The sequence below is a fragment of the Rattus rattus genome, chromosome 1, assembly GCF_011064425.1.
Source record: "Rattus rattus isolate New Zealand chromosome 1, Rrattus_CSIRO_v1, whole genome shotgun sequence".
Classification (NCBI taxonomy): Eukaryota; Metazoa; Chordata; class Mammalia; order Rodentia; family Muridae; genus Rattus; species Rattus rattus.
This window is the reverse complement of record NC_046154.1, coordinates 65030653-65046477: the sequence shown is the minus strand read 5'-3', so window position 1 is coordinate 65046477 and position 15825 is coordinate 65030653. Positions and strand designations below refer to the sequence as shown.

At 41.5% G+C, this 15825-nt stretch overlaps 1 protein-coding gene across 1 annotated transcript; it reads left to right on the top strand.

The window, feature by feature from the left end:
* The first annotated feature begins 1352 nt into the window (after positions 1-1352).
* Positions 1353-1736, top strand: LOC116887924 (GSK3B-interacting protein-like). The gene has a single exon (XM_032889392.1). It carries the CDS (start codon positions 1353-1355, stop codon positions 1734-1736), a length of 384 nt encoding a protein of 127 aa, XP_032745283.1.
* Positions 1737-15825: the final 14089 nt, after the last annotated feature.

Here is a 15825-nt window from a genome sequence, read left to right as displayed (position 1 = left end):
TATTTAGCTTACACTTCCACATCATAATCCATCACTGAAGGCATTACTTGTGCCCTGGGATGCTCTCTGCCAGACTCTACCTGTCCTTGGGGCTTGGGGGTGAGTTGACACAGAGTCAACAACACAGACTCCAGGAGCAAATAAGAAATGCTGTAGCAAGCTCAACTGAGCACTGTTGCAAGCTCCTTTAACACCCTTCACCTATGCCCCCATTGGTTCCAAGAAAGTATCTATTCTAAACAGCAGCTCCTGATTGGCTGGCATTATTCGCACCAGCAATCCTTGCTCTCCCAGGCAGTCCTCAGTTAGGTCCTCCTGCAGGAATGCTGGTGTCACAGGCAGTCCTCAACTAGGTCCTCCTGCAGGAGATGGTTTTGCTTCCTGCTACATGAAAGAAGTTGGGTCAGGAACTCAAATAGGGTAGGGATCTAGAGGCAGGAACTGATGTAGAGGTTATGGAGGGATGCTGCTTACTGGTTTGTTCTCCATGTCTTGCTCAACCTGCTTTCTTGTAGAATCCAGGACCACCAACCCAGGGATGGCACCAACTACAATGGGCTGGGTCCTCTCCCATAAATCACTAATTGAAATAGAAAATATAGACTTACATGTCTCTCCCTCCCCCCCCCCTTTTCTCTCTCCAGCCCCTCCCAGGTGCCCTCTACCAAATCCCTGCCCTGTTTCCTCCTACTCTCAAGTTGATAGCCTCTGTTACAGACTTTTGTGTGCTATATGTGTGTGTGTGCAAAAGTGTATATAAATACAACCTGTTGAGTCCAATTCTGTCATTTGTGTGACATAGTTTTGGGGCTCACTACTCTGTACTGAAAAACCAATAAGAGGACCTATCCTTGGGAGAGGCTTATTCTCCCTCCCTCAGCCATCATTACTCCCCTGTAGTTGTTTGCCTGGGGGTGAGACCCCTTGACAAATTTCCTTCCTTCCATATTAACATGTCTGTTGATGTTGCCGTTGTTCTGGTCTTGTTAGAGGAGAGACTGTTTCACAGTAGACTTTCTGGATTCTGGCTCTTATAATCTTTCCTCCTGTGCTGGTTAGTTTTATGTCAACTTGACACAACCTATAGTCATCTGGAAGGGGAGAACCTCAACTAGGGAAATGCCTCCATAAGATCTGGCTCTCGGCTAGCACCCATAGCAGATGGCTTTCAGCCTCCTGTAACTCTACCTGCAAGGCATCTGACACCCTCTCCTGACCTCTGACCTCTGACTTCTGTAGACACCTGTTTATATGTGGTGTTCACGTACACAGATACATAAATAAAATTTCACTCGGGACAAGGAAGAAGAGGAACATGGGAGCTCACAGAATGGAAACAGACATATAATCCCATGGATCTAAGCAGTATGTCTGGATTCGAAAACATCTCCGAGCTCAATGGGTTTGAAGGAATGGATATGAAGGACATGCAGCTGGAGGCTGAGGCCATTGTCAACAACGTTCTCTTTGCTGTCAACAACATGTTTGTCTCAAAAAGCCTGCCCTGTGCAGACAATGTGGCTTACGTCAATGTGGAGACAAAGGAAAGAAACAGATACTGCCTGGAGCTCACAGAAGCAGGGCTCAGGATGGTGGGCTATGCTTTTGACCAGGTGGAGAACCATTTGCAAATCCCCTACCATGAGACAGTCTACTCCTTGTTGGATACGCTCAGCCCTGCCTACCAGGAAGCATTTGGAAATGTTCTCCTTCAGAGACTGGAAGCTTTGAAATGAGATGGACAGTCCTGACTCATTCTCCTGAGCGGCTGCTGCTGGTATAGAGTCTAACATAAGACTTGACACCCTGCATATAATCATTGTAGAAAGTGCATCGTTGACTTTATGTGCACACCATGCCTTCCATGTAGGCTTTTGACTCACAGCATAATTGACTCATAAACTGCCTTAGTTTCAGATTCATTTAAGGGGATTGTGAGATCATTTCTCTGACACTGTCATTCTGAGTTTTACAAACACAGTCACTCTGCATATTCATACCTAATCAGTACTTCATTCTCTTATGACAGGGCTTCAATGCTGCCAGCACTCTCCTTTACATAGAAAATTCTAGATTTGCATAGTGATATAGAAATTAGAATCGCTTCACTTGAGACCTGGATTCAGCCTGCTAACTCAGGGGTTTACTACTAGCTTGGACTGATGTTGTAGTGGCTATTTTGTTACTGGCCTTATTGGAAACAAACCGTCAACTAGTTTCCCCTGCACAAATTTTGAGATTTACTGCTCTACTCAATCTACTTACCAAACGGACTGATGAAGATGAACTGCTTATCTGTTACGTAACTAGGATAAAATGAAAGGCAGGGTAGAAATAATTCTCTATTCCTTGTTTGCAACAGCCAGCCAACCTAGATGGACAGACCATTAGCAAATGAATGTATCAGTTACTCATCTCCACGCTATCTAAGCACATGAGCAAATAGAGGACCAGGCCCCACCTCAGCCTCCACTGTGGACAAGGAAGAGGATCCTGGTTTCCCTGGAAACCGTATCTTGGTCTGTGTTGGTTTTTACTCCGAACGTTTGTTTACAATGTACAGTATATATATGCACATATATATTCAGAAAGTATTTTTGCTTCAATGCTTCCCTTTCTATAAAGCTGTGCTTTGGTATTCCTACAGCACCTTTCCTCCCCAGCAGTTGGGCAGGGTACTGTCCCATTGCCACATGAACAGTGCAACATGAGTGCATTGTATGGTTTGAAACCAAAGGACGAATGAAGCATTCAGAAACTTGATATTTAAAAAAAGAGATGCTCTGTATTTTATATTTTATTACAGTTCCTGGTGTTTATAAACTTAATAAAGTACTCCATGCTGCAAAATATAAAAAAATATAAATAAATAAATAAATAAATAAATAAAATTTCATCTTATTTGAAATGATGGTGTGATAGTTAGTCTTGGTTTAATTAACAAAATTCCCAGGATATTAGTCAATCACATTTCTGGGTGTGACTGTGAAGGAGTTAACAGATAACAACTATATTAGGAAAGATTTGGACTAATCAATAGATTGATTCCTTGATGGATTCATAATATGGTTGCATTATTTGAAAAGAAAAAATACTATGTTATTTCACTTATATGAGCTAGCTGAAGTATTATAGCCAGATTTGCAGACACAGAAATAGAATGGAGGTAGAAATGGAATGTGACATTCAATGAGAATGGGCTTTTCATTCCTCAAAACGAAAAGATTCTGGAGAGAGAGCTGTAACATGGTGTGTTAGTTACATTTCCCATTGGTGTGACCAAATATCATCAAGAAACAGCTAAGGGAGGATTCATGTTGGCTCATGGCACAGAATATGGTCCATCGAGATAGGGAAGGTCTGATGAGGCTGCTTACTCACGCCTGGGTGGATCAGGAAGCAAAAAGAGCTGAGTTTTGATGATCAGATGGCCTTTCCTCTTCCTGTTCTTATACAACTGAGAAACCCAGCCTTAGGGTGATGCAAGCCACAGTCAGGGTCTGTCTTCCCCTCTTAGTTACTCTTATCTGAGATAATCAACATCACAGGTACACCAAAAGTTCTGTCTTGCTCATTTTCTAGTCATCCTTTAATCCAATCAAGATGATAACCTAAATTACCCATCATCACATTTACTCCCCAACACATTGACTTCACACAGTGCCACACGGCAATGTACAGTCAGTGTGTAACAGAGCCCGAGACCTTAATAGGTCAGGAGACCTTAGCACAACTGACTCCATGACGCAAACACCATTCGGGCCATACATCTCAGCACATAGACAGCACCACCTGCCAAAACTAAAACAAAAAGATAATCCATCAAAGCCCATAGTTTGAGGAAAGTCTCTAAAGGTACTAACATTGCTTTTTGAGGTCTGTAGCTCTGCTTCTGGCTAATTGTTCTTGCTAACTGAGGTGTATAAATCTAGGACGTGTGTGTGTGTGTGTGTGTGTGTGTGTGTGTGTGTGTGTGTGTGTGTGTGTGTGTGTGCCACAGATTTGCTTTAAAGCCCAGCCTGAGAAAGGCTTGGGGCTATACTCGGATCCAAACACCCATTATGCTCCTCAGGGGGCTAATAAAGACTTTCTATTGGCTGAAACCCATATCTGAGCAGTCTTCTCTGATGAACACCCCACAAGTGTACAATAGTTAACTCTGCTAAATCGAGCATGGTTAAGATAGTATATTTGAGGGGTGGAGATATTGTTCAGTGACAGAACACTTACCTAGCCTGTACAAGACCTTAGACCCAAGCCCCAACACTGAAAATGAGGATGAAATTCGCACTGCATGGGTTCTGTCACTTAAGTCATATTTTCTATACAATAATTAAGAAATATCCATTCTTTTAAAAAGTATATGTTGCAGGTTATGCTCAACAAGTTTTAAAGTAAATATATCGGAGACTTTATGCTCTAATGTGGATTGCTGTCTATATGCAGGTGAGGGCAGGCACAAGATAAGGCAAGACCTGTGATTGGGCAGTGGAAAAGAAAGGCGGACTGAGAATTTTAGAGACCGGACAGAGAGTACAGAGAGGGAGAAGGAGGAAGATGGAGGAAGAGAAGGGTGCCCCAGATACATGTGACTTTAAATAGCCACAAGTAGCTATGAATATCTTATAAGGGATGGATAATTATAGGACAATTTGTCTATCTAGGTGGGCAGTTTATATCAATATCAATTGACTCTGAGTTTATTGTGTAGACATTTTGTGGGATGAGAATTTACTGATATAAATCTGATGGATAAATTACAAGCCTCTAGAGTTTTGATTTTACTGGGTTCCTAGGAATTGTGACAGCTAACTGTGAGATGGGTGGTCATTACAAGGGGCTGGCGTGACAATGACCCAACCCACCAAGGGAACTTAGCCAGTCGGTGGGAGACATCATGAGAGTTCTGGGTCAGAAAGTCTGCCAAGATGGGAACACCATGCTGGTGCCTTCACCTTCCCTGTCCCCTTACAAAGAGTTCTTTACCCCACTCCCCCTCTCCTTTGCCACCAAGACAGTACTCACTCACCCACCCCCTTACCTACCCACACACCCCCATCTCACTCCCTCCCCACATCTCCCTTCCCTGGGGCATCAAGTCGCTCACTACAGGATTAGGCACATCCTCTACTGAGGCCATACAAGGCAATCAGTCCTGTGCTACATATGTGCCAGGACCTTGAACCAGCCCGTGTATGGTCTTTGATAGGTGGGTTAGTCTCTGGGAGCTCCCAGGGGTCCAGGTTAGTTGATGCTGTTGGTCTTTCTATGTAATTGTCACCCCCTTCAGCTCCTTCAATCCCTCCCCTAACTCTTCCACAGTGGTCCCCAACCTCCATCCAATGGCTGGCTATAAGTATTTGCATCTGTCTCAGTCAGCTGTTAGTAGAACCTCTCAGAGGACAGCCATGTTAGGTTCCTGTCTGCAAGTAGAACATTGCATCAGTAACAGTGTCAGAGTTTAGTGCCTGATTGTTGGTGCAAACTGGTGCAACCCCTCTAGAAGTCAATCTGTCAGTTCCTCAGAAAATTGGAAATATTTCTACCTGAAGACCTAGCTATGCCATTCCTGGGCATATATCCAAAAGATGCTCCACCATACCATAAGAACACATGCTCCACTATGTTTATAGAAGCCTTATTTGTAATAGTCAGAAGTTGGAAACAACCCAGATGTCTCTCAACCAAATAATGGATACAGAAAAATGTGGTTCATTTACACAAGGGAATGCTATTCAACTATTCCAAACCAGGACACCATGAATTTTTCAGGCAAATGGATGGAACTAGAAAATATTTTCCTGAGTGAGGGCCCATACCCAAAAAGATATGCATGGTATATACTCACTGTTAAGTGGATATTAACCAAAAAGTACAGAATACCCATGATATAACTCACAGACCACATGAAGGAAGGCCCAAATGAGGATGCTTCAATCCCACTTAGAAGAGGGAACAAAATGATCATGGGAGGCAAAGGGAGGGAGAGACCTGGATGGGAGAGGGGAGGGATAGAGGAAAAGGGGGGCAGGATCAGGTATAGGGGAATACGTAAGAGAAGCCCAGAGGGCCAGGAGAATGAATGGAAATATGAGGTAGTGGGGACGAGGGGGAACCACTAGAAAGTCCCAGAGATGTAAGAGGTTCCCAGGACTCAATGGGAGTGACCTTAGCCAAAATGTCCAACAGTGGGGCGATGGAACCTGCAAAGACAACCTCCAGTAGACTGAGAGGCCCCCAGTGGAGGGATGTGGTCATCAACCTACCTTAAAACTTTTGACCCAGAATGGTTTCTGTCTAAATGAAATGCTGGAACAAAAAAAAAAAAAGAAAAGAAAAGAAAAAAAGAGCAGAGGTTGAAGGAAAACTAGTACCTTTATAATCTGTGAAAAATTATCCTGATAAAAGCAACGCAACTTAGTGAAAAAATAGGGGGTTTTGCTTTAAACTTCCTGTAGGACAGAGTTCATCATGGCAGCCACTGTGGGATGCAGGCAGAGGTAAGAGCAGGAAGCTGACTGGTTACATTCCATCCACACTCAGGAAGCAGAGATGGACTAGGACATGGGGACAGACAATAAAGCCTCACGACCCAACCCCAGTGACTCACTTCTTCCTATTAGGCTCCACACCTAAAGATTCCATAATTTTCCCAAACAGCATCATGAGGTGGGACCAAAGTCAACACTGAAGCCTAAGGGGGCAACTGATACAATGGATAATCTATCCCTACTATACGAACCAATACTTGTAAGATTAGAAGTTCAACAATTTTTGTATAAGGCCTGAATGCACCTGACCTGATCTGATCTCAAAAGCTAATCAGGGTCAGATCTGCTTAGGAATTAATTATGAGAAAATTTCCAGGTATGTAAAGTGGTTATTATATAGAGTGGTTAAAATGCATGACAAATGCCCTGATAATTACCACACATGACTTACTTCCAAGTTGGCTAAATAATCAACGAAATGAATTAAGATTGCAAACTATTACTTGTACAAATATGGATTTCTGGGCCCAACTATATTTCATGTAATCATACATCAGTAATCTTGTGTTAATCTACTTGTTTTAATAAGTGCATTTAAAACATAAATATATGCAGATTTCCTGTATCAATTTAGCTTGATCAACAATAAAATTGCAAATATTGTTTTGCATAAGTACATAGAGTAAAAATCCTTAACCATCTAGAACACCAAATCATTATTGCTAAGAAATGTAATGCATCCTACTTACTTTAAAATAAATTAGCTACTACATGGGAAAAAATTAAAATTCCCACCAAAGATGTTTTTAAACTTTGAGTATATGGGTATTTTTCCTACATGTATGACTATGCACTATTTACATTTCTGGTGCCCACAAAGGCCAGAAGAAGGCATTGGAAACCCTGCAACTGGAGTTAGAGACTATTGTCAGTCACCCTGAGGGTGATGGGACTCTAACCAGGATGCCTGGAATAGCAGACAGTGCTGTTAACTGCTAAGCCATTTCTGGGCCCCAAAACATAAAAGTTTAAGTGACAAAAGTGCATATGAAAAATAATTAAAATGGTAACCTGCAAGTACGTCTTTTAAAAAAGCTATGATGAAAAACAATTCACTGAAACACACAAATGTCCTCAGACAGGATTCTGCTACTTACTCCCAAGTACAATGACCGAGCTTAAGGAAGGTGCCTGTCCCTAAGGTGTTGGGTGTTGACTGCTTTGTTAGATTTCTCTCATACACCATTTTAGAAGGTGTTATTGTAGGGTAACAGGCCTACTCATGGCCCATCCCAAAACCTGAGACTTGGAAACCCCTAACCCTGTGACTTAGCACTAATGGCCAAGTAATACTTCCAGCACAATGTACTTTTCCACTAGCTAACTGCACATGCTCTATAAAAACCCGCCCCTCAGCCTGGCCCACTGCTGTCTCTCTTCTAGTTCCGAGGCACAGTTTTGTGTCTCTTGCCATAAATCTCCTGTGTAAGGTGTGTTGAATAGTGTGACTTCATGATATTCCTTGGCTCCCAACTGCCAAGATGCCCTTGGGCTGGAAAACCCCTTTCAATTATATTTAGGGTAGTACTGCCAGAGATCATGGGTAAGGCATGTGTAGGCTTGCTTCAGGAGGCTGATCCTTGGATGTTATGATTGTTAGTTTGCTGAAACATGTGAGTCAGAGAGAAAATGAATATATCTCAAGTCCAATTTTGTACCAATATCTAGAATATCCTTGATGATAACCTGAGACATGAAATTTAAAAACTGATCCAGAAGAATAACTGAGTAGGAAGGAGATAGAAAACACTGAGCAGAGCCACCAGGAAAAGAAAATTCCTTACATCTGTACTCATTGCTTCCCATGACACTCTGGACTTCTCTGTGCACCTTCTGGAAAACACCTCTCCCCTTCTCTTGCCCCAGGAGCCCTAGGCATTGTATGTGAATCACTGTCTACCATTAGCATAGACGTTACTTAGTAATTGTTCAACAGTGTGAAGAAACTATCCTGGTTCAGAGAGTTATTGGATTCCTGAGATTGCTTAATCACTCCCTAATTGTATGGCATGTTCTTTCAAGTCACAGCATTCTCTCCACCTTGAACATTTCCTACTTGAGGGAAGAGATGGCCCATCAGCCTCCTGTGGTCAGCAGGTGGTAAACAAAAGGTCACATGTTCAGAAGAAAAAATTGGGAAGATTCTTTACTCTTGAGGACATTGGTACAATTGTTCTTTGGTCTGTCATAGGCTCCCTTTCTGGGTTGAATAGACTGGGTGAGTGTGTGCGTGCGTGTGTGTGTGTGTGTGTGTGTGTGTGTGTGTGTGTGTGTTGCATCACCCCAGGAAAAGTCTGTCACACAATAATAATGTTCAATAAGAATTAAAAAAAACGTTTTTATTAGGTCTTGGAGAATTTCATACAATGTATTTTTTTATTTTTGAGAGTATAATACAATTACAATATTTCTTTTTTTTTCCTCCACACCCTACCATATGATCCTTTCTCCTCTTCTTCTAACTCATGGAATCTTTTGTCATAAATTGTTATTGCATAAATAAGTGTTTATGTATGCATTCTTAAATACTCAGTCCATAGAATATTATCTGTATGTATGTTTTCAAGGCTGACCATTTGGCACTGGACAGTCCATTGGTGTGCTCTTCCTGGTGAAGACCAACTATCCCAATGCCAGCTTTATTCTTGTAGTTCTTTGTTTAGAGTTGAAACCTCATGGCTTTTCCTTGGTCACATTGTCATATCTGCTGTGTCATTCTTGTTCAGCAATATTTTGGGATAGTCATGATAAGGCTTTCTGATTGTAGCTTCTGGCATTATTAGGAGACACAATCTCACAGCAAATTTCCTGATCCTCTGGCTCGTACTATCTTTCCCTGAGCCTTAGGTTTGAGAGTTTTATGAATGTATTCGCAGGGTCTGGGCTTCACAACTCTGCGTTTTGTTGATTCTGGATTTCTGTAGTTCTCTCCATCTGTTTCCTTGATAAAGACTACACTATCTGTGGGTATGAGAACAAATGTTTATGGGGGCTGGAGAGATGGCTCAGTGGTTAAGAGCCCCGACTGCTCTTCCAGAGGTCCTGAGTTCAATTCCCAGCAACCACATGGTGGCTCACAACCATCTGTAAAGAGATCTGATGCCCCTTCTGGTGTTTCTGAAGACAATTACAGTGTACTTATATATAATAAATGAATTTTTTAAAAAAAGAACAAATGTTTACATGTCATTGTTAGGTGTTATACAGGTTTAAAAATTCGTGCTTGTAGGTTCTCTTCCAATAACCATAAGCCTGGAATGCACTAGTTAATTTCTAGTACCAGGAATGTTTTACCACTTGTTGAGCAGTTTTACACTGAATTAGAGAGCTATTTAGCTGGCAAGGATGTGGAAAAAGAGGAACACCCCTCCATTGTTGGTGGGATTGCAAACTGGTACAACCACTCTGGAAATCAGTCTAGAGGTTTCTCAGAAAATTGGACATTTCACTACCTGAGGACCCAGCTATACCTCCCAAAAGATGCTCCAACATATAACAAGGACACATGCTCCACTATGTTCATAGCAGCTTTATTTATAATAGCCAGAAGCTGGAAAGAATCCAGATGCCCTTCAACAGAGGAATGGATTCAAAAAATGTGGTACATCTACACAATGGAGTACTACTCAGCTATCAAAAACAATGACTTCATGAAATTCATAGGCAAATGAATAGAACTAGAAAATATCATCCTGAGTGAGGTATCCCAATCACAGAAAAACACACATGGTATGCACTCATTGATAAGTGGGTATTAGCCAAAAGCTCAAATTACCCAAGATGAAATCCACAGACCACATGAAGCTCAAGAAGAAGGATGACCAAAGTGTGGATGCTTCACTCCTTCTTAAAATGGGGAACAAAAATATTCATAGGAAGGAATATGGAGGCAAAGTTTGGAGCAGAGACTGAAGGAACAGACATTCAGAGCCTGTCCCACATGTGCCCCATACATATACAGCCACCAAAACTAGATAAGATTGATCAAGCTAAGAAGTACATGCTGACAGGAACCAGATATAGATCTCTCCTGAGAGACATAGCCAGACCATATCAAATACAGAGTTCAATGCTAGCAGCAAACCATTGAACTGAGAATGGGAACCCCTGTTGGAGGAATTAGAGAAAGGATTGAAAGAGCTGAACGGGCTTGCAACCCCATAAGAACAACAATGCCAACCAACCAGAGCTCCCAGGGACTAAACCACTACCCAAAGACTATACATGGACTGACCCATGGCTCCAACTGCATATGGAGTTGCATGCTCCAACTCCAACTCTGTAACAAAGGATGGTCTTGTTGGGAACCAATGGAAAGAGAAGCCCTTGAACCTGCCAAGGTTGGACCCCCAGTGTACAGGAATGTCGGGGGCGGGAAGGGAGTGGATGGGGAGGGGAATACCCTTATAGAAGAAGGGGAGGGGGAAGGGAGGGGGCTTATGTCTGGGAAACCAGGAAAGGGAATAACATTTGAAATGTAAATTTAAAAAAATCCAATGAGAGAGAGAGAGAGAGAGAGAGAGAGAGAGAGAGAGAGAGAGAGAGAGATTGAGAGCTATTTAGTTACCACCAAGTTATGTATGCCAATATCTCACTCTTGGGATTATAATGCCCTGATGGTCATCCATGTGGCTCAGGGGCATCATGTCTAGATAGGAACATTGGTTGCTTTCGTCCTTCAAAATTGTGGTACATTCTGGTGACATTCTCAAGAAGGAGACAGCTCAGAGAGTTCCAGTTCAGGGAGTCACTGAGGCCCTGTCTCTCACAGGCATTCTGTCTTCAGCAATAGTGAATTAACATCTAGCTGGGGGGTGTGCAACCAGGGGCAATAGCAATAGGCTATATGTTTTGGGAGTCTCTTGGATAACTCTGTCCAACAACACAAAAGATGGCTTCTCAAGTCTGTTTTTTTTCTTCCAGATAGTCTTTGGCTCATGGAATTACCACTGTCAGCCCATATGAAGGAAGTTCATTAGAACTTTATATTTATATACAGAATTATGTGAATTAGGGGATTTTCTTACATCAATACTATTGTATGCCTCCTTGTGGCTTCTTTTAGACATCCTTATTGTTAGTTTAACCTCTTCATTCCATCTTTTGTATTTACTTCATTCCCCCACTTCCTAAAGAGCCCCTTTGCTCATTTCCCTTACAAGATCCCTTGCTTTACAATGTATTTTGATTGAATTCATCTTTCCCCTGAATCTCCCCCACCTCCATATCCATACAATTCTCTGTGTATCTATGTTCCTCTCTGCCATCGTCTCTCTCCATCTCTTTCTGCCTCTGTCTCCCCTACTCCATCTCTCCCCAGTCCAGTTCCTGTTAGCCAACTACTCCTAAGTATGGGTCTTGTCGAGTGTGACCAATACACAGGTATCATACCATTAAAGAAAACCAGCTTTCCCCATTCCAATAGCAATCAAATGCCAATACCTCTTCAACTAGAAGTGGATCTTAATGCACATCATCCCTTCTGAATAATGAAATTCCATTGGCTTGATCTTGGACAGGTCTTGTGCATGTTGTCACAACCCCTGCATATTTGTATGCACAGCAGCCCTATTATATTTGGGAACCACGATTTTCTTGAGGACATCTACAACCTCTGGTTCTTTTGGTCTTTCTGCCCCCTCTTCTATACAGATCCCTAAGCCTTCATAGGAGGAACATCTCATTTAGACCAGAATAGTCTCAAGTCTTTTATTCTCTGCACACTGACCTATTACAGGTCTCTGTTCTGATGAGAGTTGAGTCTTATACTGACCATTTTTTAACATTTTGCCCCAAGGTGGTGTCTGTCATTGATGGCCAGGTGTGCTACTTGAAGACAGCAAAAAGATGAAGCTTCTGTTTTTTTACTTAATTTTATATATGTGTACTCTCTTTTCATTTCTCCCCTCCCTTTCCTCCCTACTATCTTTCCTAGGTCCCCTATTCAAACGTGTCCTATTTATTCTTTGGGGAAGATATATAACTATTTATATACACATATATAATATATATAACTTGCGGAGTTCATTTAGTGTTGCTCATATATACTTTATAGCTGACCACTTGGTATTGAATAATCAGTTAGGAGGCTCATCTCTTGAGAAAAATGATTCATTTTCTCTCAACCATCACAAAAAGTCTGTGACCATTCATCTAGGAATGGGCTCTTATGAGATTCCTCCGTCTTTGGTGTCAACTGATATAGCCACTGTTCAGCCACATCGTAGAGACTCTAGGGGTCTCTGTTATATATAGAAGAAACTATCCTGCAACAGACATCTTTCCTGGTTCGCTGTCTCTTTACAATCTTTTCATCCCTTTTCACAATGTCTCCTGAGTCTTGGGAGTAAAGGTTGTACTATAGAAGTATCAACTGGAGATGGGCACTCCTTGGCCTGTTCTTCTCTGCATTTTGACCAGTTGTGACTTCCTATAATGGGCTCCATCTGTTACAAAAGAAGCTTCTTTAAGGAGGGGTGAGAGCTACACTTATCTTTAGATATAAGGATAAGTACTGAATGTGGTTTAGAAATTCTACTGGTTTAGAGAAGAGACAGGAGGATTCTCTTCTAGGATCCTTGGCCTTACCAGCCATGGGTAGTAGTCTAGCTTTACAGTACCTGACATGAATTCCCTCCTATTGAGTGAGCTTTCTGTCCTGATCCTCTACTTTATCCTCACATCATGATATTCTATGTTCTGCTTGATTCATTCTACTGGTTAGACTTTCCCTTGAGTGTTCTATTTGGGTTATTGGGTTCTATTTGACTTGACATTTCTATCAGTTATGTGGTTGTGCTTTCTTGGATATTACTCAAGTGTTTATCCTCTCTAAGTTCATCGAGATGCTTTGTTGTGTCTTCTTTAAATTCTTTTATGAAGTTTATCATTGTTCCTCTAAATTCTGACCCTGGGGTTTTATCTAGGTAATTCACATTGGCAAGCATTCCTATAGGACTTGTGAAATTGGCGGTAGAGATATTGCCTCCATCTTTCATATTGTTTTTATTTTGTGATAAGATTTGGATATATGGAATTTTTATTAGTTTTGTGTCTGATATGTACAAAGCAGGTTGGAGCAGAACACAGGATATGCTGGCACAGTTGAGCCTAATGTTCCATGTAGCTTAGGTGGAATGAACTCAAGTGTGCAGAAGGGGCTGGGCTAGTGTGCAGGATATGCATCCTAGTCAAAGTCTGGAGTTCGGAGATAGATCTGAGGTTCGGGGAGGATATAGGAATGGGAAGATCTAATGTACTCAACCAGCTAGGCCCTGACTCATGGGATTCAGCACCTGAATGGACAGAGAAGTTGGATATAAGGCATGAGGAGCCTGTAGGTTGGAAATGGATGGAACAGGTCTGGGCCTGAGCCTGTAGACTGTGGAACACATCAACAGGGCTTTCTCAGCTAGGCTGAGTCACTAGATGTAGAACCCGGATGTATCTGCGGGGTTGCTGGGGGTTGGGAGGACTCACCCAGCTAGAACATGGCACAAGATATACAGGGTCTGGCTGGGCAAAGAAGTTGGATATGATGTGCGAAGGGCATGTAGCTTTTGGCGCAAACTTTTTATAACCCCATAGATGAGGTTTTAATAAAGTGGATATTTCATAAAGGCTCCAGGAATAAGAAATAAGAAAGTACTGATCCACAAAAGAGAAGCAAGAAGTTTCTGTTATAAGGAACCAAAATGGGCTTCTTACAGTTCAATGACATAGAAAAGACTTCAAAACAAAGAAATTGAGTAATCACAATTGAATTCTCCATACAGAAGTAGATTTTCCTAAGGGATATTGATGACAGCTGGCAAGACCTAGAAAAGATTGCAAGTGGGGAGAAGAATATTTATATTGTTATAAATGATGTTGGTGAGGAATATTATTTCATCAAAATGTCTGTCCTTTGGGTAGATTTGCTATTTATTTTAGTTACATGGTCCCATCACTCATCTACATGTCAGAAAAATAATGTAATAGCTGATTATAAACTAGCAGTGTTCATTCTGTCAACAAAAAGTGACAGAAGCAAAATGCTGTGGCGAGCAGGTTTCATCAAAACTCTAGGCGATACCAGACTTGTGGATAAAGTACAAGTTAATCTGATGGTATAATCTCTGAGTTTTGTGGTGCCATTTGGTTGGTAGAGGGCTTGGCAAACAGATATGAAGCCCTGGGTTCCATCTGCAGCACTGAATATAATAAGTATGTTGCCACATATCTATAACATCAGCACCCAGGAGAGGGAAGCAGGAAGATTGGGAGGTTGAAGTCATCTTTCCTGATAGAGTGAGTTCCAGGTCAGTCTGGGATGTGTCAAATCTCAAATGAACAAGAAAAAAATTACAAAAATCAAAAGGAAGTATTTGGGGCTGGAAAGATTGCTCAGTGGTTAAGAGTGCATCCTGCTCTTCTGGAGGACCTGAATTTAATACCCAACACCTGCATCAGATGGCTCACAACTTCCTGTAACTCCAGGTCCAGGTGATATGACTCTCTCTCTTTGTCCCTGAGGGTACTTGCATACACATGGCATACATTCCGCATTCCACGATTTCCCACCTTACATATTTACTCAGGACTGCCTAGGCTCACCACTGGTATCATTGTCAAAAAAATTCCTAAAGCCTATTCAGGGTAAATCTATATTATTTCTTAGAATTGCCGTTAATTAAATATTAAACTTGGAATATCCTAAAAGGGCTGATGACTGTCTTCCTGAGAAGATTAAAAGAAATTTAACTTAGTTAACTCCTCCTCCCTGTGTTGTGTATAGTAAGCATGCTGTAGTTCTGGACTTTTGTGTAGTTGGTGTTGCTCCCGCACAGCACGGCCTACCTGATTCTGGCTTTTCTGTGCACATGGTGTGTGACTGTCCTTTCTTTATTCTGTCATTGTCCTAGTCAGTTTTCAGGGCCAATTTATATATGGTTCTAAGAAATGATATAAATTTAATCTAGATAGGTTTTGGTTTTCAACAATGGTGGTCTCTTAAAAAAAATTCTATAACATCATAGCTAGGATATTAGTGTTGACACAATCATGAGACCACAGAACACTCATTTACTAGAAAGGTCCCTCTGAGTTATACTTTTATAGTCATATGCACTGTGCTCCTGTCTTTTAAATCCCAAGAAACCACTACTAATCTAGCTACATTTCTCTAATTTCATCATTTCAATAATATCACTTAACGGGAATCTTACAATATATGATCTTTCTGGATTGACTTCCATTCAAGACAATTCTCTGGAGACTCACCCAGGATGTTGAC

Coding starts and splice junctions, on each gene's coding strand:
- LOC116887924 (XM_032889392.1), top strand. CDS start 1,353: ATGGATCTAAGCAGTATGTCTGGATTCGAAAACATCTCCGAGCTCAAT.